Source organism: Lipophrys pholis (assembly GCF_963383615.2).
Source record: "Lipophrys pholis genome assembly, chromosome: 7".
Lineage (NCBI taxonomy): Eukaryota > Metazoa > Chordata > Actinopteri > Blenniiformes > Blenniidae > Lipophrys > Lipophrys pholis.
Window position 1 is genome coordinate 12516990 of NC_137638.1, and position 27710 is coordinate 12544699.

Below are 27710 nucleotides of genomic sequence, written 5' to 3' on the forward strand. Positions count from 1 at the left end.
CTGAGACGGATCTGGTCAATAAACATCCGGAATTCGCCTCACAACACAATCTTTTCAATCACAAATCTGCACTTGAGTCATGTTACAACAACTATTTCATCGCAAGACACGAGTCAAGTGAGATCAGAGAGAAGAAGGTCAGTAACGTCTGCGTTTCATCTGCCCGTAACCACATTGGTTGAAACGAGAGAAAGAAAAACGATGCAGTGTTCTACTGTATGGAGTCGACAACATCTGAAAGGTCTCAGTACTTTGAAGCCCTTTTTTTATTTACACCAAGTTCTTTCTTTGGAAATGTGTGGATTTTAACTTTGTCGGCTCTCTCTGTGACTCACCACACGGCTGACAGGAGTCATTACTGCTGACTTCGACTAAGCACGGGCTGTCTACACAGTCTTAATCCCGCCAGCCCACTTTCATGCAAGTGCGCTGTGTGATGACTTAATTATGATGCAAAAAGTTAAATTATACTGAAAGAATGATGAATATCGTCTGAACGTCTGTACACGGTGGCCGGTTGACAATCAACCTCAAGCACGAAGCTCGATCACCTACGAGGAGCCGTTACTTTTTCCACGTCAAGTCAGTTTTGCCACAGAGATAAACGGCATGACGACACGTTTCGGTGAAACATGCTTTGTTTGATCGCGGCAACAGAAACTCACGCGACGGCCAAAATCTTAGCTGTGCTTTTTTTTTTTTTTTCTCAGACAGCTGAACATTGCGGCATGACCCAGGTTTCTGAGTTAAAGAGACTTACTAACCCAGGTCGTCTCCACTGATTCACATCTTCAGAGAAAACACTCCCTTTGTGCCCACTTATGGCAAGAATTCCACGCCTGCTTCGGTACAAGAACGTCACTGCATTTTCCCATGACTGTTTTTCACCACTGGTGACCTCGGCTGTAACTTAACCCCTCATCTTAACAGCCTTTGCTGCATATCCTGCCCTGTGGCGTTATAGAGAGACCTCATGCAGTAGAGTTCACCAAATGCAACACGGTGCCTCCTGAAGATGGCAAGTAACTGTTGCACCATCCACCCTGCTGAAGCTTCAGGACCTCCGATTTGAACACCCAGGAGCTTTTGTTGCAGTGACGTGCACCGCTGGTGAGTAAGTTGGCGTTTTCTAAAATGCTCCCCGTCGGCACGTTTCTGAAGCACGAGTAACGTCATCTATTTCGAACCATCCACCTTGCAGTGAATCAGAACTTTAAGAAGGTTGAAAGGTGATTTCATGTTCAGAAGGTGGTCTGCTTAGAGCATTAGAGGCTGTGGCCTGGTGAAGCATCAAGTATTGGAGTGAGGACGTCTCACTGTAACTGAATCAACCAATACAACCACGAAGTCCACCTCTCTCCCCTCTGAACTGAGAGTAACTGAGAGGCACAATCCGACAAGCTCAATGATTATCTAACAATAGAAATCGGAGAAAAAACAACCCCGCTAATGTCACCTAACCTATATACAAAACACACAGTGTGGAGCTCTGAGCCGAGACCGAATGATGGTCGTGAAATCCAGGCAGGCAGAATAAATAATCAGTAAATCAACGTGCACCTTCAAGAACAAACAACGCTTACTGTAATCTTTCTCTGTTCGTTGGATAATTTATCTGACTGTGCTGAGCCTCTTTGAGGTGCAGACCCAGTATACACAGAAAACAGAGACTATGAACTCGCCACTTTGAACACAGATATAATATGACAGAAGTTTCTCTTATCGGTGCATCCATCTTGCAAACCTGCTTTCAGTGAATTAGGGTTGCAGGAGGCTGACACTCAATTTTATCAAGACAATAATCAAGAAAGGCAAGCTGGAAGGGGGCTCCCGTGCTCGGCTTTGTCACACCGACTCTCCAGTGACCTCAGCGACGATGCAAAACCTTCACTGGAGTAAAGGTTTGGCTCTTAGACAAACTGAAACCCACATGCAATCCTGCAGACCTGCTGTTGAATTTGACATCACAACAGTTTTGAGAAGATTGGATTGGTTAGCGAAGAGCTGCGCCTTTGTGTGTGTGTGTGTGTGTGTGTGTGTGTGTGTGTGTGTGTGTGTGTGTGTGTGTGTGTGTGTGGGGGGGGGGGGTATTTAAAACATATAAATATCTAGTGCCACACTGTCAGGGGGAAACAAGCGATGATCGCTCGGCATGTACAGTGAATGTGGTGGAGACACACTCGACAGTTCAAACTCGCAAATCAACGCGCCGCCACGTACACCGAAAGGACTCGGTGAGTCACTTCAGGTCACAACTTCTAGGTTTCAAGAAATTCGATCCCTTGAAAGAGCAAAAGATGCGACTTTGTGGGCGAGATATGAAGACTGCTGTGATGTGAAATGAAACTGCCTCGGAAGAGACAATCTGTGCTTTCAGAAATGGAGTCAGCAGAAGCGAAGCTGCGATCTGGAACATCGACAACATCGCACGCAGCCTCACACGCTCCTTCACCTGGCCTGCGAAGACACCTAAATAACATAAACATCCTCCACAGTAAAACCCAGCTGCAAGCTGGAGCAAAGAGATGGGGATTCTACTCATCTTTAGGAATTACTTCCAATTTCACGACGTAGGCGGAAAATGCCTTCCTGTGTACTGCATTGATTCAGACAAGAATATAAATCTAATGATCTTCACCTCACTGACGATAAAGATTTTCTTTAATGACACAGTGATGCGTATTATGGAATGAGCTGCTGATTTATTCTCTGTTAAATGACCAAATCAATAATATTTTCATCAGAGGTTTTGTGGAATTCTTGAAGTGAAACTTACTTCCTTAAATGAGAATGTTTTATGGCTGATCGGCGACTTACAGCCTCGGGGCGGCAATAAAACACAGGAGGCTGAAATAATGTAATAATATTATCGTTATAATGTGGCTGGAATCGACCATTATGCATATTGGAAGTATAACAAAGACTTTCTACCAGTGAAGCAGCGGCAGTAAAAACGGAATTGTACATCGTATCCCTGAGAACGAGTCCATTTCTAGAAAGACTCTCTGAAGAGGAGCTTTTGAAGTGTTATTAAACCCTTTAAGCAGAACAAATGAGATTCACCTCAATATTGGTGGCCCAGAAGAAGTAATCACACAATTCATTTAAAAAAAAAAAAAAAAAAAAAAAAAAAACCTGCATGCACTAACAGTTACCTTTAATACACCGTGCGTGTGAACTTTTCTATTTTTGAAAGCAAGGCAAATCTTTGCATTCTCTCTCATGTTTTGCAATAAATCTGCAGACTTTAAGTTCACCTTTTCCCACACCTGCAGACACTTTGATCTCTGTGGGCCTCCTTTTCGAGTTTACACACCAGAACTGTCAGCCTGCCTGTCACATGTCTCTCCTGCAGTTGTGTTTTTTTGCCCTCCCCCCCCCTCTCTCTCTCTCTCTCTCTCTCTCTCTCTCTCTCTCTCTCTCTCTCTCTCGGTTTCATTCTGTTTCTCGTTCAGCTGACTGGGACCCATGTGTTCAGGGCTTCAGTTGTGGTATGCAACCAGAGCCAAATTAACGCTGCATGCTGCCATATGAGAGACCGGAGGAGTACAAGTAACGCAGAACAGATGGACACCGGGGCCTGGTAGCTGGAGCACCAGTTTCTCCTGATGTTGCAAACTCCTCTCCTGTCAGTGAACATGCACTTTAAGAAAAACACTGCACAGATGTAGGAACACAGAATAAATGAAGAACTGCATCTACGCAAGTCAACATGTATGGAAGCCATAATGCAGAACTTGATATTTACTAAGACCCGATAGTGTTTTCTTTTTCTTGATACGCTGAACTGTGCATGAGAATCTACTGGCAGCGCACCGACACGTACATGGTACACAGCGTAGGCACATGTACGAAGTGAAACCATGTGGAAAAGATTACGGCCAGAAAAGCTGGAACAAACACACACAGAGCTGAGCTGAACCGAGATGAGAGGGGTATGATTAGGATGGAGTCGACGGGAGGTCTGAGGAAACATATCTGCCATCACAGTGAAGCCGTCTGTGGGAACCGGTTCTCCGAGACGGAACACCGCGATTTTCCTGGCAGGACCCTCACCTAGTCTGTAACCTCGACTACTGAACGTCAGATGAAAGGGAAAAGTAGGCCTCGCCGCTGGGGATGAAGCGACGTTAGATGAAAAGAAATAACAGATGAGGAAGGTTAAAGAGTCAATGCCTCATCACAGGAGAAACTACAGGCTAAAAATGCATCATAAAGAGCACATACACGGGAATGTACTTGACTTAGAAAATAGATAACAAAACATGTGATTCTATAGTGACACCAAAACTTTGAGCAAAAAAAATACTAACAGAGTGGCATCCGGTCTACCACCAAAAAAAAAAATAAAAATAAAAAAGTGTCTGGAAGTGCACGTTTAACCTTAACCTTCAAAACCTTCAGAAATATGCATGTGACTTAGACAAAAACTGGAATTTAATTTGCGATGGTGAAACTATGATTAAGAACCTTTATCACCGTTTTTAGGGTGAAAGTAAACAAAGGAAAAAATAATTTATTCAATTAAATTAAATAAAGGCCTACTGAAGTCACCCAATGTAAAAATAAAGAGAATAATTCGCAGGTTTTTCAAAAAAAAATAAAAATAAAAAAATTGGTGCAGCATTAAATCTTAAATCGAGGGATAAAAACGTGCCTCTTTTCCTCTGTCATAAGTGGCTCCACGGCCTGAGTTGGAGGCCGAAACGACATGAAGACTGCAGGGATGAAGTCTCAGACAACACGGAGGACTTCTGCTCTTTTCAGCTGACGGGACAAGATTCACTTCTGCAATAAAAACAAGCGCCGCATTGACTCTGCTTCGGTGTTTGTTTGTTGCTTGCTGCTAAAACAAAACACAGACCCAAATCCTGAAGATATCGTAGAGGCGGTAAAAGTTCAATATATCAACAAGTTGGTTGTCAACACAGATATTCTTTTGTTTTGACTTTTATCCCCAAAACTATTAATACAGGCAATTTTGTTTGTATTTCTATAATTTAAACTTTTTCGAGGAAGCAAACAAACTCACAAAATATTCAAGTGATTTAAAAAAAGAAAAATTTTTATCGAATGGGGTGAAAAAGCAGTTATCCAGACCGTGCCTGCAAGTATGGGAAAAATACATTTGAGCGGTGTGAAATTCAGATTTTCGGGTAATTGTTTTTCTCTATTTGTATTTTCACTTCTGTAAAGACGGTGTTGCCGTTTCCTGCGTCTTTCAGGTCACCGCTGCTGAACCCAGCTCAAACGTTTTCTAATGGGATTCAACGTTGGCTTTAATGTGCCGCGTTAGTGAATCCAAAATAAGCAAGAAGAAAATTGCTTCTCAGTGAGTTATTACCCGACAAACTTGCAGATCAAGTCCTAAAACAAGACTTCCGATTATCTGTATGCCGGTGCCCATCATCACACGAAAGCACATGCTTGTGGAGCGTGTTTTTTTTTATTTTTTATTTTGCGTTTAACCTTTTTCAGTACCAAAGTGAAACTGTTATTAATGTAATCTCGGGTGAAATAATGACAGCGTTCAGGCTCCTTAATAGAAGAAAACAGCTTGTGTCGTGTCTGAGCTACCGTTTTCTTAAATGAAAAAAAAATAGCCAATGACAATGAAAAGTGCTGCACAAAATGTGGCAGCAGATTATCTTGCAGGTTTATTCAACTTTCAGAGCATTGCTGAGGAACTTGCAGCTACTTTCTCACACGAACACATTATCAGTTTGCATGCAGCTTGCTCTTTTGTGCTAAATGAGCTCACTGATATTACTTCTGTTTCACACACACACACACACACCAACACACACTATATATATACAAAGGAAGTTCTATCACATCATACAACAAAGTAACACCAATACGTTACAGGTTGGTGTTTTTAAACAACTTCTTGTAGTTTGTGGACTCATGTGTCTTCACTTGTGCATGTTAAAATGTGAGCATGCTCGCCCACGGCTCTCCTTCCTTTTAAGGCCACTCTCAGGGCCTTAACTCTCTGAGCTGCCAAGATTAAACACACAAACACGCACGCACGCACACACACAGAGAGCATCAGAGGAATTTGCAAACCAAAGCAGGGCTTCAAACAGCCAGTCACACACACACACACACACACACACACACACACACACACACACACACACACACACACACACACACACACACACACACACACACACACACACACACACACACACACACACAATCAACTGAATTTCCTAACACACACACAGACCTGCAGTTGGCCGAGGAGTCGAGGTCTGCTAAATATAAAACACTGCAGAGACACGCATACACACAAACATGCACGCACTATTCTGTGTGGACATGGTTTTTTTTGCCTCGGTACACACTTCCACAGATGCCGTGGCGAGTGACCTGTGCTCACAGTGACCTTATAGGTGGTGGCAGCCAGGACAGCGTTCAACCTGCCTGCTCTAATTACTGGCACCGGGATCTTAGGGGGGACTGGGGATTCGAGCAACGTGCAGCCTCACAGCTGGCCCCATCTGGAGATATTGCAGGGTTTGATGCCATGAGGTCTTATGTGGGGAGCCAAGCACGCACTTCAGAAAAGAAAAAAAGAAGACACATCCTGCTGTGCTGTGAGGGGCCGTCAGCAAACAGAGTCGGAGGAAGGCAATCGAATAGAGTATCTTGTTGCTCGTGAGATGTCAAAACAAATTCAAACCATCCAATTTGATATTTTCTGATCGCTGAACCGATTTATCAGTAATACAAAGTTGTGACTGGTTGACGTGAACCCCACAAACAGGAAGTAGCATGGGAGGCCTTTCCACTTAACTGAAATTCAGCAAAACAATACAAACTGGGAAAACGCTGGGCTGTGGAAATGAAAATATGTGACGGTAATCAGTGAAGAAAACACAAGCAGTCTTTGTTAATATGATCAGCAGCTCCATTTCCTTAAGGTTTTTTTTTTTTTTTAATCTGGGCTAAAGGGCCAACCATCTTCCCTGTGTGAACCCAATGAGGGTGTTTTAACAGCGGCGGCGTAGCTTTGCATGCAGACGACACAGTGCTGGTTGCCCTTCATTACACAATGCTATGACTTGACTGGTGAATATCAAGTCAACCTGCTCAGCATTACGGCGCTCCCTGCAGCGGCAGTAGCAAACCAAGTCAATCACGGGAGGCAACGATGGGGAGAGAACCACTTTTAAAACAATCAAATGCCATCATAACGGAGTCATGTGGCAGGAGCGCGTGCCAAATAGAGCTCCTCCGAAGCAGTGAAATGCCAAAACAAACACAGGCAAAGAGAAAGAAAGATCATCTCAAAGAGGAGGGGGGGGACCCCCTATGAGTGAAACAGCTGGAAACAGGAAATGTCTTTGTGTCTGTGTATGTGTGTGTGTGTGTGTGTGTGTGTGTGTGTGTGTGTGTGTGTGTGTGTGTGTGTGTGTGTGTGTGTGTGTGTGTGTGTGTGTGCGTGCTTGTGTGTGTGACACTGTTTGGCAGACCTACATGAACCAACCCCTTTAAAGGCTTCTGTGGGTTTCCATCTTATTGACACAAAGAGATCTGCAGTTAAATTTCAGATATGAAACAGGAGATGAGGAACCTGTCAGCTGTTAAAAGTTGCAGATTTCTGAGAAGCAGTGTTAAAAAAAAAAAAAAAAAAAAAAAGCCAGCATCTTCTGTACCAGGAACATCAGTAACAGAGAAACAGATGTGAGCGTGGTGCTGCGGAACACCTGCTTAGTGTGGTTAAGATTATTGTCAATAAAACGTTTAACTCAAGGTATGTACATTTCTGGCTTTGGAGTAACTCAACACAAATTCTAAACAGGAATTTTAAACAACATGCAGCTCTCTTCTGTGGTTGAGCCAACCTGGTTTTTAACCCTGCTGACAGTCAAACCAGCCCTCATCTTGAAAGAACTTAACCCTTGAGAAACCGATTCCAGTCAGCTTTATTCTTGACGCTCCTCACAAAAAGTTATTCGGCTTCCGAGTGAAATTCCAAGAGGAAACTAAAATGCACTATGACCTTTATAGGTGAACTTAATATGTCCTTCTCTAAACGATTAAATGCACATGTCCAACTGTTCAATGTTTCAGTACTTTCTGCTGTTCTCTAACAAGGAGCTCAACGGCAAAATTCACAACAGATGTTTGAATCAGGAATCGACCAGTAAACTTCCTGGTTCAATTAGAATGGGCACTTAAACAGTCCTCCCATTCTGACATCACGAGAGCAAGGCGACACCGAACAATTGATCAACAGTACCTCGCCATTGTGAGGTTCAAACAGGATGTTCTCAGACGGAAGTGGCCACTGAGTGTCACGGCGAGTCATCAGCAGGTTGAACAGAGATACAGACTGGAGGAATTCACAGAAACACATAGAAGCGAAGATGCTTCAGCCTCATCTCACACTGATGACCCCGCCGTGGTGAACAGTGTCCTGCTGAACTAGATGATGAATGACGCTCAACTCCAGGTACATTTAAAGACGGTGAGAGGCACCAAGTGTAACTCTGAACCCCGGAACCTCTATGACCTGAGGGCCGCTCATCTAGAACAGTCTGATGCCATGCCTCAGCAGACAATAAGTCCACCTGTCCAACAGCATGAGACGTCTTCAAGCTGCAACTCATTGATATTTGTTGTTACGGTTTTGTTCCGGCTTTTATTTCAATAAATTCAGATGAGGAAATCACCATCGCATGCTTCTATTTTCATGATATATCTCTGTAGCATGAACTTTCTGTTTTCCATAAATTTCACCCAAATATCCCTACGTTTTTGTGAGTAGTGCATCTTCCCACACTCTCTGGTTTCATTTGGTGTATGGCTTGTGAGTGTGGGATCAAGCTTTATCATACAAAATGTGGCATGTGGGTTGATGGAGTGAGGCTCCCCGGGCTTTACTATTTGGTATTTTATTGGTGTTGGAGTTCTACTTTGTGCATGTAAAAATGTCTCACTTATTTGTGTGGCTCAGGTTCTCCCAATCCATTTAGTGTGCATAGTCTCTATATTTTCACATGATTAGTGCACCGTTTTATGCAGACTGTGGCAGAGATTTTCATCTGCCCCCAACTGGGGGAGCTCTCATTTTCAAAGGGTTAAAGAACCACTTCAGCAATCTTATAAACACACATCCTTGCTTTCTCTGTTCTTATTCATATCACTGCACCAACAATCAAGGATTCGAGACTCGTTTGCTGAGCTGAGTACAAAGGCCTGCCGAGAGCAGCTAATCTGTTTTCAGTGAAAAAGCACGACTTCCAGCACCTTTAAAGCTTGATGAATCTTTTTGAACGATAAATGAAGTAAATATGAGACAGGCAATCTCTGCTTTGAAAATATTTTATATTCTATTCATGAGAGCAAGACGATGAATGGGCCTTGCTGCAAGAAACTGGCAAACCGAGATCTTGACTCATCTTTAATTAAAATGTTTGTTTACTTCATTTTGCCACTAGTTGCCTTTATAATCCAAACACGGTCGCCACGGTCTGGGTATCAGGAATGCATACTTCACACCGTCTTTACCAAATTATATATTTGTTACTTAGCAAAGGCAAAGAAACATATACTTCAACGATTAGTTAACTCTTTGATATTACAAACTATATGTATTTACCATTTTCTAGCTGTATGTTTGTTAGACGTCTTTGTGAGCACTGTTCTACAGCTTATTGAAGATGCTCGTATAGCTTATTGACTTGTGTTTGCAGCTACAATCGGAACTGAGTTGTAATATTTCTAATTAGTTTAACCAAGCAGCCATTAAATAGCCACTGCTGGACTGTAAGAATGTCGCCATTCAAGGTATGTCGTGAAATCAAAACATGAGCACGTGTTTTTACCTTTGGAGGATCGTAGAGCTCCAGCTGGTACCTCTCCCCGCCTCCTCTTCCTCTTCCTCTTCCTCCTCGAGTGTCTCTGATCCTCCTGACCAGCAGGCGGCAGCGTTGCCAGCGAGGCTGAGAGTCTGAAATAGTGTCATCCACCAGCAAGTACCTCAGTTGGCCCTCTTTACAGCAGCCGCTCACCTCCGACCTCCGGGGCCTCATGCTCCTACTGCGGAACAGGAAACGACCCAGGAAGTGAGAGACGACTCCTGATACAGGCCAGTGTGGGGCAGCGTGGGGTGTGGCTTCAAAGTTCGGACACGACGAAGAGTGGGAGGACGAGGAGGAGAAAGACCCGTCCTCATTGGTGGAGGAACCCACTCTGTCGCTATTGAGTGGGGGGCTACTGTTGTTGGTGTGGTTGCTAGGAGACAGGTCCTGTGATAAGCGGGGGCTCGGGGTGGGCCGCTTCTTTAAAATCTGCTTTACGGTTTGCTGGATTTGACTGACAGAGAAATGCGTGACGTCAGCGTGGGCAGAGTTGGAGGCCGAGGAGTCGGAGGAATACCGTTCAGGTACCCGACGACGAGCCATGCCGGAGACCTCTTCGTTGCTACGGCTACGAGTCAGCAGTGGCCCGCCACCGATACAGTGAGATCCCGAAAAGGAGTTTCCCACAGTACATCTCAGCGCCTGCTCCTGCTCCCGGTTCACCACCACCGGCTCCACCTTGGGCGACCCCGTAGATGGAGCCGCCCCGCCACTTGATCGGCACGCCTCCCGATAGTCCTGCACACCGGACAAAGATGTGATCCGTAATCGACTGATCGCAGTCTGTGACTGAAGGGGGGAAACCAGCAGAGAGGTGGAGGAGGCACCACTGGAGGGCGTAGAGCACGAGTTCTGGCCGTGTGGAGTGCCATCTTTGATGACCTCGCAGGAGAAGTGCTGCTGGAAGAGGTCTGTAAATTGCTTGGAGAAGGTCTCTGGTGGGAGGACGTCATGTTGTGGATGCTCTCTGGCGAAGCTCCGGTAGTGTCCAGCCAGCTGCCGGGCCGTGGCAATAGCATGTAGCTCGCAGAACTCTCTCCATCCTCTTGGTGGCGCCGCCGCACCCGTGCCTCCTCCTGCCGCTGTAATGTTGGCTGGATGAATAGTGTTACCATTCATTGCAGTAACCAGGCTGGGTGAGAATCACTGCTGCAGGACAGAGGGAAAGAAAAGGACAGTGAATGAGGTCAATATACAAAATTGGGTCAATTATATTCACTAAATATTGAGCAATGAGTAAGTGTTGTGTCTTAACTAACAGGAAGTGTTTACAAGTTTGCACATAATCGTTCCCCATCAACCACTATTAGAATAAACTGTTGAACATGAACAAATAACAGCAATCATACTCAGCTAAAAGACAATAAATTACCATTCAAAATAAGTTAAACGTTCAGAACTGCTTCGGGGGAAAATAATCACCTCAAGTGCATATAATCTATGAACAAGGAAATGCAGGAGTGACTCAAAGACGACCGAGTCATTTCCAAACTGCCCTGATATGGAGGGCAGACGCTGAAGTAATTGAGGTGAATGAAAACAGCAATGAGCCAGGTAGACAGTGAATGAGGCCTCCACTGAGGAAGTACGGTTGGAAAATTTCTCAATCAACCGAACTGCCTGCTGTATGGCCATCTGTGTGTGTATTCACATGTGACCCGTTTCAGCGCTCCTTGTTGTGCTCTGTGATGTCCGCTTCATTTCCAGGCTCGTGAACATAGAAGAGGCTTACGCTGGAAAGTTTCATTTTGAAGAGCACAATAAAAGAGTTCAAAGTGTCAAAGTGATTTGTCAGTGCAGAGTGAAGTCAACAACAGAGCTGCGGTTCTTTTTTTTTTCTCCACTGCACGTGCTCCAACTTGTCCCAAGGTTTAATCAAGCACAACTGCAGTATTCACAAAGAAATGAGGTGGTAGTATAAAGAGCGAAATACTCACTCCACAGAAGGCAGGAAGCATGCATTTCCGATGTATTCAATAGAGGCCCTGACCATGTCTCTTTCAGACACCCGCAGCCTGGTTGTGTGTGTGTTAACGTCGTGCTCAGTCTGAGCATGCCCGGCTCATCGCTACAAAGGATTCAAATGACATATTGCAGCCTTTCAGAAGAGAGGACCACGACGGGCCTTTACTGTTTCCAGTGTTGTCACACAAAGAGTGTGATAACAAGTGGACTCTGCTGGTGTTGTATGAACTCTCTCCGATGTATGTTTTTCTTCAGTATCTGCTATACAACTGTGTAGAATAGTAAAACAGGAGTGTTGTGCTTATGATCAGGTTGTGATGGATTTGTTGAAGCCCGCTGTTGCAGCCCATACATCTTAGTCAGATGTTTTAGCTGTACAAGACAGAAGGTTTGTGTCCTCACAAACTGCAACAAGCCACATTCTAATGAAGGTCAGGAGGAATGTCGGATTCGTGATAAACATCGATTTGGAAATTACAAATTTGTTGTGGATGTAAGATTCAGTGATTAGGACGCTACAATCTATCATGTAATACATGGAGAAATACTCCATACAGACAGATTAAGCACATAGTTATCATTATAGAACTACACTGGGAGGTGTAGCACACAAACATTTCACAGGTTTGACCATCAGATAATTTATAATGTACTATGGAATTTGTCACATCCGAAATACAATCAAAATGTAAGTAAAATTACAATAAAATTTTTTATTTACAGCTTTACTAGGGCGGCTATGCGTTAGAGTGATAATCTGTATAATCTCTTTACAGAGTTGTCGTTAAATGTTATAACTAAGAAAATCATGATCACTGATGGTGCAGGAGTCAACACCTGATTAAAGTTTCATGAGCAATTTCCTCTTTCCATTTCATTCGAAATCGAGTATAAATAGCTGTTCAAAATTAAATTGGAAGTGTTTCTCACACACAAATGAGCCAGTTTCCACCTGTTTTCACAGATGAGAAAAGATGTGCCCAGTGGCCTAAATCCATGATGCAACTCTCCCCGTGAGTTTAGTGATCTGCGACACACCTACTCAGTGTTTAGTGATCATTCGTGGTAAAGCAAAAAAGTACAAATAACAAAGCAAACAAACAAAAGAACATTCACCAGGTTTAAAGTATCAGAAGGATGAGCTGGACGGAGTTTGCATTTGCCGCCTCGGATGAAAGATAAACTCCTGATCGTGGAACACTAGTGAGAAAACACTGAAGTTTAAACAACCTTGAAAATGTCTGTTAAAAAAGACGCATCAACATGCATAACGATACAGCAGCGCCTTTCTTTACAGCTGGGTACATGCTTCCCTAAATGAGCTGCTGAGAAACTTTCGGCATGTGCCTAAAGTACATACCATCTTCCTCCAGTGCAGTAGTGAAGGGTCTATTCTATAGACAGGAAGTATGAATGCGTGCGTGGGTCCGCATGGGGGGGGGGTGTCACAGAAAACCACAAGATATTGGAGGGTTTGTGGTTCGGACCATACATGGAGTAACATGTGTCGTTATCTCTCAGCGCACATCTCCCTTCATGTCGCATACGACAACTTTCAGAAGTACAAGCTTGTACATTCTTGAGATACCATCTTTCAAAAAACCCACAATCCCCCCCCCTCCCCGCCACTGACCACCGTGAAATTTAAGTTGGCACATATACGTCAATGCAGCAGCAGAAACTTGGCATCGTGAAATATTGCGTCACTACGGTTCTTGGATGTGTCCTGTCACAACAACTAATTCCCTTCCTGTGCGTTTCAGAGCATGCTCAGTGCGTGCACCTTTGTGCCCCTCCAGCTGGCCCCCCCCCAGCAGCTCCTTTCTATCTGCGTGGCCAGCCCAGCGATGACTCAGCACTGACTGCATGACTACAGAACACACACACACACACACACACACACACACACACACACACACACACACACACACACACACACACACACACACACACACACACACACACACACACACACACACACACACACACACACACACACACACACACACACACACACACACTTCCTCTGGCAGTGTCCCTCTGGGGGCTTGGCCGCGTCTGTTCCCAGGGTTTTCGCTTTCTTTTCATCCTCTTTGTCCTCTGGTGTGAGGATCTCCAGATGTGTTTGGGATTCTCATTCAAGTTGTGAAGGAAAACAAAGAGCATACGACTGTCTTGAACCTCCTTTTTGCCGCTATCCTCAACTCTGTGCTTTGTTATTGTATTATTGTTTTGCTAGACAGTGTTCGGCAGGAGGCGAGAGGAGGAAAGGCCAGTTCGAACACAGAGTTTCAAATAGGAGGCAATCCTGCATGACCAAGTTAAAGTTCCTGCATCTTTGCTTCTTTCTTCCCCAACTCACTCGACTCTCACTTTTCCTTCACAATGCCGTACATTCTTCTCTGCGAACCCGCTGACTGTCTTCTTTCTCTCATCTTGTGCTTTACAGGAATCTGGCACAGCTTTCCCGGTTCTGGGGACGCCACAAACAACCCGAGAAACTGCGGCAGCGTCAGCTGGAGGTTTCATGGCATCGAGACAAATTGGTCTAATAGAACTACTGTGAGAAAGTCACAGTGCCACAGCTGAACTGCTCCTGTTGAAAATAGCAAGCAGGCAGTGAGTGACATCGAGCACACTCAGGCGCCGGTTTTGCTTTTATTGGACAGATGCTCGTGTCAAACACACTTCAAGACAAGCTGCTTGTAATTGACAGATGAGAGAGACAAAGAACAATCTACTTTTAACCTCTATGAGATTCATACATCAAGGTAGAATAAAGAGCAAGTATTTCATTAATAAAATCAGTAAAAATATTTTGATAAAAAGCCAAACATTGAGATTTCCTTGTCTTTACTCTGATTATTGCATGAACAGGTTACAATTCATCGGCTTAAGATTCTCACGTTTACGACTGCTGAATATTCATCCAAAAAAATATACTGTGGAACAGTGAAAAGAATAAAGTAGCTGTAATTCAGCCATTATAAAATGTAATGGTGTAAAAAGTGGACTCTCGTGACTCCATGTCTCCAGAAGTAGAAACTTCTTGGGGGAAGAAGATAAAACTGATATCAATCAAGCAGGAAGGAAACAGGATGTGTGAATCACACGTGAATTGATCTGGTCAGTGTGGGTTAACTTCATGACTGAGCCGATTTGTAACACGAGCCAAAGCTTCCATGAACCTCAGGACACGCTGGGGCGATAAACGGGGGACGCCGTGGCACATCGTTCCCTGCTACATGTCCACCTGCCAGAACAGATGACCTTGCAGCAGGCTGACGTTAAACCAGTGTCATACCTGCTGCCTCTTTCAAAGAGAGGTGGTAACAACTTTTGAATAACACTGCAGAAACGCCACTGCTGCACCGCAAACTCTGGTGGAAAAAAAAAATGCTTATTAATGCAAAACCAAGAAGTTAAACTTGACAAAGACTCAGGCGTGCATGACATAGATAATTATCAGGGCTGTTGGTGGAAGCCAGACTACAGGGAGGTGCTATTTATAGCTCGGGAGCCCAGTATTAGCTCTCACACACACACACACACACACACACACACACACACACCGCTGTGTGTTCCTTGTTGTCCCCAGTATGGAACAGCATGTTGCAATGGACGGCGCACACACAAGTGGTCACTTTCATGTCATTTAATTACAGCTGGTAGTCCAGAGTTAAGTGCCGTGGTAAGTTAATGTGCAATACTTCAAATGGCCACAAGATGCTGGAGGAAGAATGGAAATGTAAAGTGGGTGGAAAAGGTTGTAACAATTGAATAATTCTTGTAGAAAAAGTTCATTTTTAAAGTCACGAGTGTCTTAAGCCGATCTTGAAGCAGGAAGCGTAAAGGAGAGACAGACAGTCAACTACTTTTAGTGTCAAAAATTCCAAGCTGGTTGCTTCTCAAGTATTTATTTCTCTTCTCCGGTTTGTGATGATTAATTGAAAAACAGTTAAAATCATTGATTAGTGCAAGTTACATTTCCATATCAATTCCATGGCTCAAGTAGGGCTTTCGCGGAGTGATGAAGGTTGATGAATTAAAAAACAACTTCAGCGATCCTTAACATATGCCTCCCGCCATTTCCCAATCGCTTAAAGCAACACTTGAAATTGTTGGTTGGCTGCTGCCACTGATTTTTACGCTTTCACAGTCACACTTAAACATGCCAGCACATCTTCTCGCCGGGCAACAATGAGTTAAACTTATTTTCCTCGCTCCAACACACACGAAGAAACAGCTGTGTGTGAGCAACTCGTCTGAGAATGCATGTCTGTGTGCACCTCCACGCACTCATTACTGCAAAGATAGGATGTGCCCCTGATTGTCATACTCATTAAGTAAAATGCAATTTACAGCGAGCCACATCCGTCTGACCTTTATATAGCCCTCGCCTTATTACCCAGATCAGCCGGATCCAATCTATTGCTTATGACTCAATTAATCTGCATCGAGGCTCGCTGAGACATCAAACACTCCAGCTTTTACGGGAAAAGTCGGAGTGGAAAAAGTAAACGAATCCCCCCCCAAAAAAAAGAAGAGAAAAGAAAGAAAAAAAAAGCAGCAACATGTGCATCACAGGGTCTTGGATGAAAAGCAGATTTAGTTACCACCTCTGAATTTTCATTCCCTGAATCACTGACTGAATCACAGTGCGATGGATAACTTTACAAAGCAGGGATTGTGTGAGCACGGGAGTTATTAAAGGGGTGAGAAAGGAGGGAGGGGAGCACCGAGGAGTGAAGGGACTCCAAACGAGAAAAAGGAAGAAGAGACGGGGAGAGAGAGGAGTCACGAGGACAGAGAGAACGAGGGGATAATGAGAGGGCAGGCAGGAAGTGAGGCAGGACAAAGGCGAGAGGCGAGGAGACGGCGTCAGGTTTGTGGGTGAGGGTCCAGGTGGCCGGGCGAAAGACAAGAGGCAGAGAGCAAAGGATCTTTACTCTGCTGGGGCAACAGTCACGGCAACAGGAAACCCTGCCCTGGCAAGCTGAGACCAGCACACACATGCAAAGACATACCCTCAAAGTGGCAGGCGTCTGAACAACAGAGGTAAGAAAGAAAAAAAAAAAAAGGGACAGAGCGTCAGATGTTTGAGTTGCCACTTAAAGTGTTTGACTGTGAGCACAATGAAATGGTATTGTACTGAAAACTACAAGTTGAAAAAAACAAACGTAGCTTCCATTCAGACACGTCTCAGACGCCACAGAAAGGCTGATGTAGCAAACCTCTCGTATAAATAAGGCCTGCAGGCTAATTTCCCTCATAAAAAGTGTCGCACACAAAAGCACATCATAGATTTCTACTTCAACTTTCACATTGTCTAAAGATGGATGCCTAAAGCAGAGAGGCCCCGATGTGCAGCAGCCAACGCGCCGGTGTGCGTTCAGGAGCAAAAAGCCAGGGTTTCCAAACATTACAGCCCTCATCTGATACGGTTATTATGACAGGCAAAAACAGCCGTCTCCCGTGGTAACCAACGCGCCAGCTAACAAGAAGGGACACTAAGTGACCTTTTTTGTCCCCTTTTCACTCCATGTTTTAAACTCGAATGCAAGTGGCTGCTGTGCACAAGAAGTGGCACAACTTGAAGGTTACATGCTGCTAAAAGCATTGTTTTCGATTTGCTGGCTGAAAGACGGGCGACTTTAAAGAAGAAGGCGGGGGTCATATATGGACCTATGGTTGCAGGATCGACTGAGGCTTGCTCCTGTTTGTGTGAAGTGAGATGTGAAAGGGCTTTGATAATAAACAGAGCAGAAAGCAAGACGCACACTGCTTACATAATTGAAGAGCATATTGTAAAGGGGGAAGTCGCGCCGAAACATGAGATAACTTTGGTCTCAACTTCCCAAAGCCTGGGGAATGCATCAGCTGATTCAGGGCGAAGCAAGTGTGTGTGTGTGTGTGGGGGGGGGGGGGGGGGGGGGGGGGGGGGCTGCCTGTAGTTACATCACACTGAAATATAGCACATCAGCACCAGATAAAATACAAATTTATGAAATGTCTGTATAAATGTTATTTACCTTGTGCTGAAATCCTACTGTTGTCACATTTCACCAAATAAAGCTCTGAGACAAGCACAACCTTCAGTTTGGTGTTTACTGCAGAAACTATCGGAGGCAGTAGCTTTGGGAGACATCACACCGCAGGAAAATAAGCCATTTAAAATATCAACATTTTACTGCTGCAGGCCTTCAACCTTAAGCTGACACTATCTTTTATAACAGAAAAACAAGAGGCAATAAGACCAGTGAAGGCACATTACCGGTGGGTATATAGGGTTTTTGTTTGGGTTAGAGTATTCTCTAGCCCACTGCTACATTCCCACAACAATAACACAATGCTGCTATTCTTGAGACGCACAGAAATAAAGCACAGCCCACTTTCTGGCTATTTCCTGTGGTCTGGGAACGGCGAGTGGGAGGCAGGTTGGGGAAGTAGCACAATTTAAAGTGCTGGATCTTTGATAAGAAGAAGAGGAAAGGAAAAAAAGAAAGAAAAAAAAAGCACAGCACCAGTGAGGATTTAGCAATGTATGCTGAAACATGAAGTCTGCTGTCAGTGCTGCAAGATAACCCTGGAGTGTATGCTAAATAAAATGCCCAGGAGTTCACAACAACTCATAATATTCAGACTAAAAAGCATCCTCCCAGCTGTCCGACGTCCTACCAACAACTGATACAGAGCGGCTTTGTAGAGTCTGCGGCCTCTCATTATTCTGCAAACACTGAGCTCAGTGGCACGTCGAGGAAATACTAAAATACAGGATTCACATGACGACAGGCAGAAAACAGAGGAAAAGCCGGCTCTGGCTGCATGGAGGTAATGTTCAATGTATCTCTCACACACGTGCACCAGTGAAAAGGACATTCATTAGATGTACCTTTTGGCAGTAAGCAAAACATTAAAATCCGGCTTTATAATCTCACCCATCAGTGTGTTTTCAACCACTTATCAAGAGAATCTAAAAGGCGCTCTCACACCTTTAATTTTAACTCGAACCGGATGAGTTTAGGACCGCGTGCCGTGCAGTGGGACGGGTGTGAACCTGCAGAACAAACCAGGACTGACCCGAAGACGTCGTTTCAGCGCGGCTGTCGAAAGCACGGGGGAAATACACCCACTGCCCCACGTACTCACACGTCAGAGATAAAAAAAAAACCCACTGTAGCCTGACGAGCTGTGCATCGTGGCTTGTTCTGTGAGCGTACAAACATCCAACAGAAAAAGGCCACAGCTGGAGTCAAACTTGATCCAATGCCTCGTTATTTTGTCCAATAAATTCGTGAGCACGGAGCCAACAACTCGTAGTAAAGGTGATGCAACTCCTGGGTTTAAAAAGCAAAAAGGGGGCTTCAATCATTCTGTGCAGATAAAACAAGGCCCTGAAGTACGGGTGGCATCCAGTATGTAAAAGTGCATCACGCACCTGGGAAAACGGGGAGCGATGGTGGAGAAAAGGTACTTTGTGGGAAAACTTTTAGCCACGTGAACATGAGTCTCACCATGTCAACACGCTCGGTAGTCATGGAAACTCGATAGAAATAAGCATGGAGGACCAAATTCAAGACAAACACTTTTCAAATCCAATGAGAAAGGAGAGCTGAACAGGAACCTCCTGAGATGTATCGTCATATTGCTCGTTTTATGTGATAAATTAAGTTAACCTGGTGTTTTCAGGAGGAATGGTTAACACCATTATTTCCCACGGATTGGGCGACTGGTGCTAAATGTAATCGTCATGATTGCTACGGCTTCCGCAGGTGAGAAGAGAGCGTAAGCCCCCCTACTTACCCACCCCAACCACTATCCATGCTCTCATTACTGAGGCTTTAGCCCACCCACATTTCCGTTCCGTCTGTTTTTCAAACTGTGGAGACACTCCATTTCAACCTATATATAGGATTCTTTTATGTTTGTTTGCTTATTGTAGAATACATACTTTCGTGGTACACAACAACTTGGCCGGCACTACAATGTAAAGACGTTCCCTCACGTGCAGAGTTGTGGGTCGACACCAGCGACACAGGAAAGCCTCTAGTGTTGCAGATCCTGCAAAGCACTCAACTTTTCCCCAACCTGGATCAGTCTGAAAGGCAGAGGCATCATCGGCATTGTTTAATTTAATTTTACAGCTTTTCCACTGATTCAACCATCCACGTGCAGCTCACCAAAGGAAGGCCATTCATTTGTTCATGCAAGTCAAGGTATTTTTCAAACTGTGTTTCAGTCTCTGTTTCCAAGAACGTATACACACCTTTTCCCAGGAATTTTGAAAAATAATGGTAAAATGATGCTGCCAACTTCGTGAATTGATGAGTCCCTGAGATGCAAATTAAAAAGATCACACAGTCAGCTGAAAACACCAATCGCAACATTTAACCTTTACATCTCAACACATTCACGTGAAGATAAGAGTGACGACGCAGACTTATTACCCAATTCCCGAAATGTAAATTAATTTCACCTACAGTATATCGCGCTTTTCCACCGCTTGAGCGGTCCCTGAAGTGCTTTACACTTTTAATCACGTTCACACATACACACACATTCACACTCCAGTGGAGGCGGCCGCCACGCAGGGTGCTCAATCCGTCCAATGGGAGCAGTTTGGGGTTCAGTCATTTTGAAAGCAACTTGACACCAGGTATCAGGCCGTCCTTCGCGGATCGTACTGTTGGGTGTCACCGTGCAAGGCGTCACATACAGACACTTTTCTCTGAGCTTCAACGCCATGCGAAATGAACCGTAACTGAGATGCACATCATAAGACATTAAATCCAAAAACAGAGCTTAAACTATGTTAATCAGCTAAAAAAACAAAAAACAAAAGCCGACCTCGACTTTTTACAGCAATCCTTACACATGGGCTCCGTTTTTGACTCAAGATATACTCCAGTCAAATCAGCTCAGTGAACTCAAGCTCTGGAGGCACCACGTGTTTCAGCCGGAGAGTACGACAGACATGTCGATGTGAACTCCACGAGCACTTTATGAATGAGTCACCCCTGCTTGTAATGCCTTTCTGATTCATTGTGAACCGAGAGGAGGCCTGGTATTATTAAAGACGTGCGACACTAGATTGTGTGTGTGTGTGTGTGTGTGTGTGTGTGTGTGTGTGTGTGTGTGTGTGTGTGTGTGTGTGTGCGAGTGTGCGTAGGAGTCGCAGGCTCCTTTAGCAGGGCCCGATGGGTTGTGAATCATCCGCAGGCATCAAACTTCCTGGAAGGCGAATTCAGGAGTTATAAACTTTTCCACATTGGGACTGGTGCGTAGCCAGCTGAGTTCCAGCGCCTGCACTTACCAAATACCACCATCTCATACACAAATGTTTCCTAAGACTCTCTTTTTTTTTTTTTTTCCTCTCTCTCTCTCTCTCTCTCTCTCTCTCTCTCTCTCTCTCTCTCTGCAGTGTTGGGCTCGTGTCGGGACGGAAATTTACGAAACATGATGCAAACTGGGTATTTTTTTGTGGGACAAGATCTTTCTCCCACGTCAACTGAGGCGCAACTTTCATTTCTGCTTCACACAGAAGGGTGGGGTGGGGGGGGGGGTTGCTTTTCGTGTACAGCTCCTGTGACCCTCCGGTAAATCCTAACTGGGCACACACCAGCACAAAATCCATTATTGTATTGCAAATGAGGAAACTACGAGCGCACGCGTTTTAAGTGCCGCTGCCGTTAAATCGAGCCTATAATCAACATTCTTCCAACAACAAGAGCCGGGGTGCACGGGGGTAAACACACACACACAGTCTCTAATTATCGCTGCTTTGGGGGAAAAACACACAGGCATGTATGTGGAGCTCCCTTTACCTCCACACGCATGGCTTTGCGAGGACGTCTGAGATTGTGGTGAGAATCTACAGTCCCAGCTGAGATTTCAGATTTCAGAGGCCAAGTCTTCTGCATGTCAGATTATATAAGCACCCATCCGGTGTTCAACCATGTTTTTGCAGAAAGTCCCAATTTTCATTGAGGGGGGGGGGGGGGGGGGGAGCTCCCTTCAGTCATCTCCTTTGGTTTCTTTCTTCTGTCTATTATATGAGATTCTTCATTTTTATTGTTGCAGAATCCTGCTTCTGCCCGTCTGCCAAGTAATCTCTCATGGCTCGCCCCCCCCCCCCCCCCCCCCCCCGGGGCCACCGGGGGTCAGACCTCTCTCGTGGTCTCATCAGAGGATTTCTTAGAAGCCTCAAGAGAGACGGAAGAGCTGATGTCCGATAACGTTTCAGCTAAAGACATGAAACCATGACATCGTCTGATCTGGGGCCGATAGTCGAAGCTTGCGGAGTTCACAACTTTCACTTCTTTCCCTCCACTTTCTCAACCACGACGCACGCACGCACGCACGCACACACGAACGCCGAACGCGCGGAATGCGCAAACGAAAACAAACACACATAAGGGACTCATTTCTAATGTCTGATTTCTAAGAAGCTGCGTGGTTCTCTTTCAAGGAAACATTTCTCCAGCAGTTTCCAAGACAATGCCGTGTTGTGGTGCACAAGATTCCCGAGCAAGTAATCATGTCATGTCGGAGAAGATCTTGTTATAATCGCGCTCAACAAGTGTCATGCCCATCTCGGGTTAGAGTCCAGGATTTCTTGAGTCATACAGAAAATGAAATTACAATTTCAGATTCGGAGCCAGTCCCGGTCAGTCGTCGGCAAATCTATGCCGTTGTGCTTGCACGCTACCGTAGTCTACATGTGCTTTTTTTTGAACTGACACTCCAATGTGGCGACCTCAGAAACGTCTGGGTGAGACGGAGGCCAGGTTAACTCGAGTTGACATGTGATTAAAAAAAAAATCAGTGACCGTGTCGACCAGTTGGTGCACTAAATGTTCACAATCGCAGGGGTTTGGCCTGGACTTGACAGAGCTAAAGCTGTGTGAAATGGAAACATTCACTCAATTCAAACTACACCTACTTCCCCACCCTCGAGGAATGTTTTGCTTTCTCTATGTTTCAGTGACTCGAAGGGCGACAGCAGCTGTATCAAAATGACTCAATCATCAAAGAATGCAAACCTCAGCCGAGTGCTGCGATTTCTGCACGAGGTAACTATCCACCGAGCGAGTCCCCGGACGGTGTACAGAAAGGAGGTCCAGTAATTTAACCGAGTGGTGGATACGATGAAATATGACGTAGTGTAATGAGAAGCCGTAAATTTGTCAACTCTGAAAGACTTGACCATTACTGTGTAATACTGCAGCAGCACTCTCAATGCATTAAAAGCCACTGTGCTAAATGCACCATATTTACTCTGCCTGCATCACATTTTGCATCTCATACCTGGAGTTTCCTTAATAAACGTGTAACCAGCATTTCAACGACGAAGCTCATTACAGGTGGGCGATACAGATTCAAATCCTGCTCGCATCCGGAGGGGCAACCGGTGCACAAGTTAGTCAAGTCTACAGCGCAAGCCGCAAAGGAAACCCCTGTAAAGGTGTGCACCCAAAGAGACACGAAATATAGAGCTCCCTCTAAAACATCACAAGTTTGTCAATCTACATGATAGCTGGTGTTTTAGCTGTATGAAATGTAAAGGACACCATTATTTTCTAAATGCATTTATAAACATGAAATTTGACTTCTGATTATCCTCAGATATTGAAGTGCTTTTAAAAACTGTATGAAATGATTGAAAACACATCTTCTTTTTGCCATAGAATCTGAGTAGCAAATACTTGTCCATTCAGCAGGAAACCATAACTACATATTCGTATGTACAGTATATGCTTGCATTATTGTATTTGAAACAACCTGCAGTGGTGCAAAGCATTTCTACGGAGGTGCAAAAACTCTGAGGTTGTGGGTATTTATCTACCTCAGTACACTTAATCTGGTTTACATGCTACCTGGAAGAAATTATTGGGATTGTTTTTCCGTTTAACCCCAGGGCCCCTCAACAGCTGAGCGAAGACGGCCCACGTTTGCAGTGCGTACAGATTCAGACGACACAAAAGGCATTCAATTAGGTGTTTACCTCATAAAACAGATTAAAGTGTCTTGGGGCGTTAATGACATTCTCGAGAAATGGGAAACACAGCAAAGTATCTTTGATTACAACCAAATCACACCGATTTGGGCTATTCTGCGCAATCTGCCGTGTAGATAACTAAATGAATATTACTTTCACATTCATAAGTGGGGCCTCACTGAGACAGGCTCACTTCCCATTGAACTGCATTTACGAGAAGCAACAACAAAGGCCCGAGATGGTTGAGCTTCTGGTAAAGGTCAAGGTTAGGCCTAAATCCAGACCTCACACCAGCTCCGGCTCCACACAACACATCCCTCCAAGGTCAATAGATGAGTTTACAAACAAAACAAACGCAGCCATGATCTCAACCTGTCCAAAACAAAACTAGTGATTCCATTTCGACTCACACAGGATTTTAACACTGAGCATCTTCATCCTGCAACACACAAACTCCACCACCTTCTGTACAATTAGAAAATTCATTACTACTTCTTGCTCCATGTTTGAAGAATTAACTATTACGATTTCCTCTTATCTCGTTCAGAATTGCGTCATCACCATGGTGACTGGTGGATAAACTTGCGTAAACTAACCCTAAAAAAAGAGAAAGAAAAGGCCCTTAAACTCCCACATTCATGCTTTTGTTAAGTCACAGACAACACACGTGTCCATAGTTTGTAGCGGTTATGCTCTCTGATGCACTGAAGTTGTGAAATTAATAATTGCAAGTAGAAGTTTAACTTGTTTTCTTCCTGCAAGAAGAAATCTGCGCCAGCAGCGCGCAGGAGGGGAGAAAGACCCTTTAAACTCCTAAAGTAACTATTGATTGAAACGAAAAAGGAGGAATCCGGGATGAAGTTTAGTCCACACTGCGGCCGCAGCTCGTCTTTGTGCGTCCTTCTGGTGTTAAATGTGGGAGTTGAGCCGGGGTTTCAGTGCGCCGCGCGAGAAGAAAGAGAGTACAAAAGTTGCGGGTGCTCCGCGTTCACAACATACTCACGCTCTCCGTTATCTCCGATGTTCACCCTCCGCTGCACGACGACTAACCAACAAGTTGGACTTCGCATAACGGAAATGTGTCGAGAGGCATCTAACGTTACGTTTTCAAACGATGGGCGACGCGGAGCGGGGACCGGAGGAGAAGCTGCGCGCTGGGGATCCCGTTGCGTTCTCTCTCATGGTGGTTGCACGCGCCTGCGTCTCGGCACGAGAGAGAGGAAAGAAAACTTTCAGCCACGAACTTGACGCGGAAAAAAAAGTGGCGAGGCGACTCCTCATTTCCGCTGTCAAAAAAAAAAAAAAAGAAAAAAAAAAAGAAAGACAAACGCGCTGCAGTCCAGATGTGTCGAAGTAGAGGAGATTAAACCATCTGCTTCCGGCTGTGGTGTTTCAAAGCAAGAGGAGGCGCGCGCCTGCTTCAGTTTACATGAGAGGGCTGAATAGAAGTGAAGAACTGAGCTCAGGGTCCTAATGACTGACAACACTGGAGGGTTTGTCAAGTCCTGCAAAAAGACTTCAAATTACAACAAGATCCACGGATTTAGAATAATTGATTGTCAACACATAATGTTGATGTACAACTCCATTGATTATCTGAGGCAGTAGGTTGAAACCACATCCAACAAACTGCATAAATTGCAATTATAAACCAAAAAAAAACCCTAAAAGAAAAACCAATTCCACTTTATTAATCCTATTGGGAAAATTATTTTTTTCTGTACATACCCATCCATTTCTAGTATGCTGTGGGTCCTGGGCAGCCACATTAAAGCACTCTGGGGAGCTGATAGGGTCAAAGGTCATGCTCAGGGACTCAGTGGTGACGGCAGTACTGCGAGTTTAGAACTTCAGCGGTGAGACAGTGAAAATTATTACATTTAGTACTTTTATTTTGAATGAAAAAATAGATTTTCTTATTAATAATTAAATTTTTTGGGGAAAATGTTTCATTCACAAATGCAAATATTTAAAAAAACAAATTTCATTTATTGGAACAAGGATGTAAGCTTTTTTGCTAAAACTTTGAAATGAGTGGAGAATGAGTCAGCTTGTAGATTGTTGTCCCTAATAGAACATTATTATTATTTATTTTTTTCAAATTATGTCCCCAATGTACATTTGGGTAAGATAATCTGCACTTTTTATTTAAATTTAATTTTACATTTTTGCTTAAGTTAAATATAAAGGACTTTTTTTTTTTAGGTTTTTATTTAATTTAATATAAATCAAGATAATTTTGCATCCCCTGTGTGTTTTTAGGTGTAACATGTACATGTACATGTAAAGACTATGTACCACTGTTATGTTTGTAAATATGTTTAATGAAAAAAATGTTTTTTAAACAATCCCAAGTCCTCATCCCTAGTCTCTAGGTCAGGGGTGTCAAACAGCTCAATCTTATATTGGCTGGGCCAAACCAGTGAAATGGTGTCACAATAACCTTTAAGTTATTAAAAATGTTCTTTGTTTTAGCACAGAGCATACGTGATGAAAATCTCAACATAAAGTCAATTCTAATGATCTAATAAATGTTTTCTTTGAATTTTTTTACAATATGATTGGCGGTTCGGCCGGCTGATTTTTGCCCACAGGGCTTATGTTTGACACCCTTCTTCCAATTTATGGCTAAATGTGAAATTACAAGATGTACTGCAATTTTTGACTTCTGTTGTGATTTATCGGAAATAAAAAGCTTTTCTCATGCTCCATAGAGGTTTTTTAATTTAATCTAAAATCTCAAAGGTTTATGTATAATCTTCAACTGTTGTTAAACTTTAAGGTTTCAACACTAAAGATCAGCTTTTAATTTAATTTAATCTCCATTTTTTTATTCCGATCTTTATGCTGATGATCATAATTTTAAAATCATGCTGGGAAAAGCATCCTCCTGATTCCCTGCTTTTCCTTACTTTTCCTTCCATCCTGAAACTCTCTGGCGCCCCCTGGGGGCCCCTTATACCTAAAAACTGAAAAAAAGAAAACCCACTGCTTTGGGGAATGGTGGTCTTGTGCCAAAGAGCTGGTGGGTGGGTGACCACCTCAAGACACATTGAATCTCACTGCAGCCATGTCATCTTGAGGTCTCCACTAAAGGTCCCTGAGCAAAGCTTTTAACCCTGTAATGCTCTCTGGACATGGCACACCGACTCCCCACTGTTCCAAAAGGAAAAGTTCGAGAATAAATGTCACTGTATATTTGCTGCGTGTGTGACACGGAAAGGTTTGCTGCCCTTTTCCAGAGCTTGGCCTTAACGTGTTATGCTCATGAACAGGAGTTAGGTCATCGCACCACATCAACCTTCATGCAGAGCAAACCTGTGAGAGAAAGCACAATAGTTATATAAAATACTACAGCGGACACTGACAGCGGTCATATTTCTGCCATATACATTATATACTTACAAATCAATGCTTCAAAATTAAGGTAATGGATCCATTTATTTTATTTTATATTCTTCCTTAGGCAACTTTGTTGGTTGTGCAGTGCTGCAGTCAATTGCAACTGACCTCTAAAGGCAAAGAACACCCTCTACACATTGTCAAACACACACATTTTCATATATTTGGACTACCGGTGGGCAAACGGCCGAGGTGGTGTAGTGAGGCTGAAGCCGAACCTCAGAGCTGTGACAGCACAGACAACCGTGCCCCTATGTGGACACTGCTGCACAGGGTATGACAGTACTCCCTCTCCTTACGTGCACCACCTGGCGTACGACTGAGCTGGCCTGGCTTTAGGTCATGAAACTCACAGACGAGGTTTGAATTCTTGATGCGACTTACCCACGATCGTTCCTCAGATCCATAATCCTCCCAATCCATCAGGTACTGGAGGCCTCGTACACAGCGACCTACATCCACCAGTC

General features: G+C 44.1%; 1 protein-coding gene across 2 annotated transcripts in view; it reads right to left on the reverse strand.

Annotated features, from left to right (window-relative positions):
* The window catches only part of sh2b3 (SH2B adaptor protein 3), a 48428-nt gene extending 23360 nt beyond the window's left edge, over nucleotides 1–25068 (reverse strand). The window contains exons 1-2 of one of the 2 annotated variants that reach the window (XM_080467896.1): nucleotides 24845–25068; nucleotides 9843–11024 (exon numbers count right to left, since the gene is read on the reverse strand). In XM_080467896.1, coding sequence (XP_080324022.1) covers nucleotides 9843–10997 — 1155 coding nt within the window. In that variant the 5' untranslated portion in view covers nucleotides 10998–11024; nucleotides 24845–25068. Of the gene's footprint in view, nucleotides 1–9842; nucleotides 11028–24844 lie in introns of both variants that reach the window. The other variant, XM_080467895.1, reaches the window with a different exon arrangement.
* Between the last annotated feature and the right edge of the window lie 2642 nt (nucleotides 25069–27710).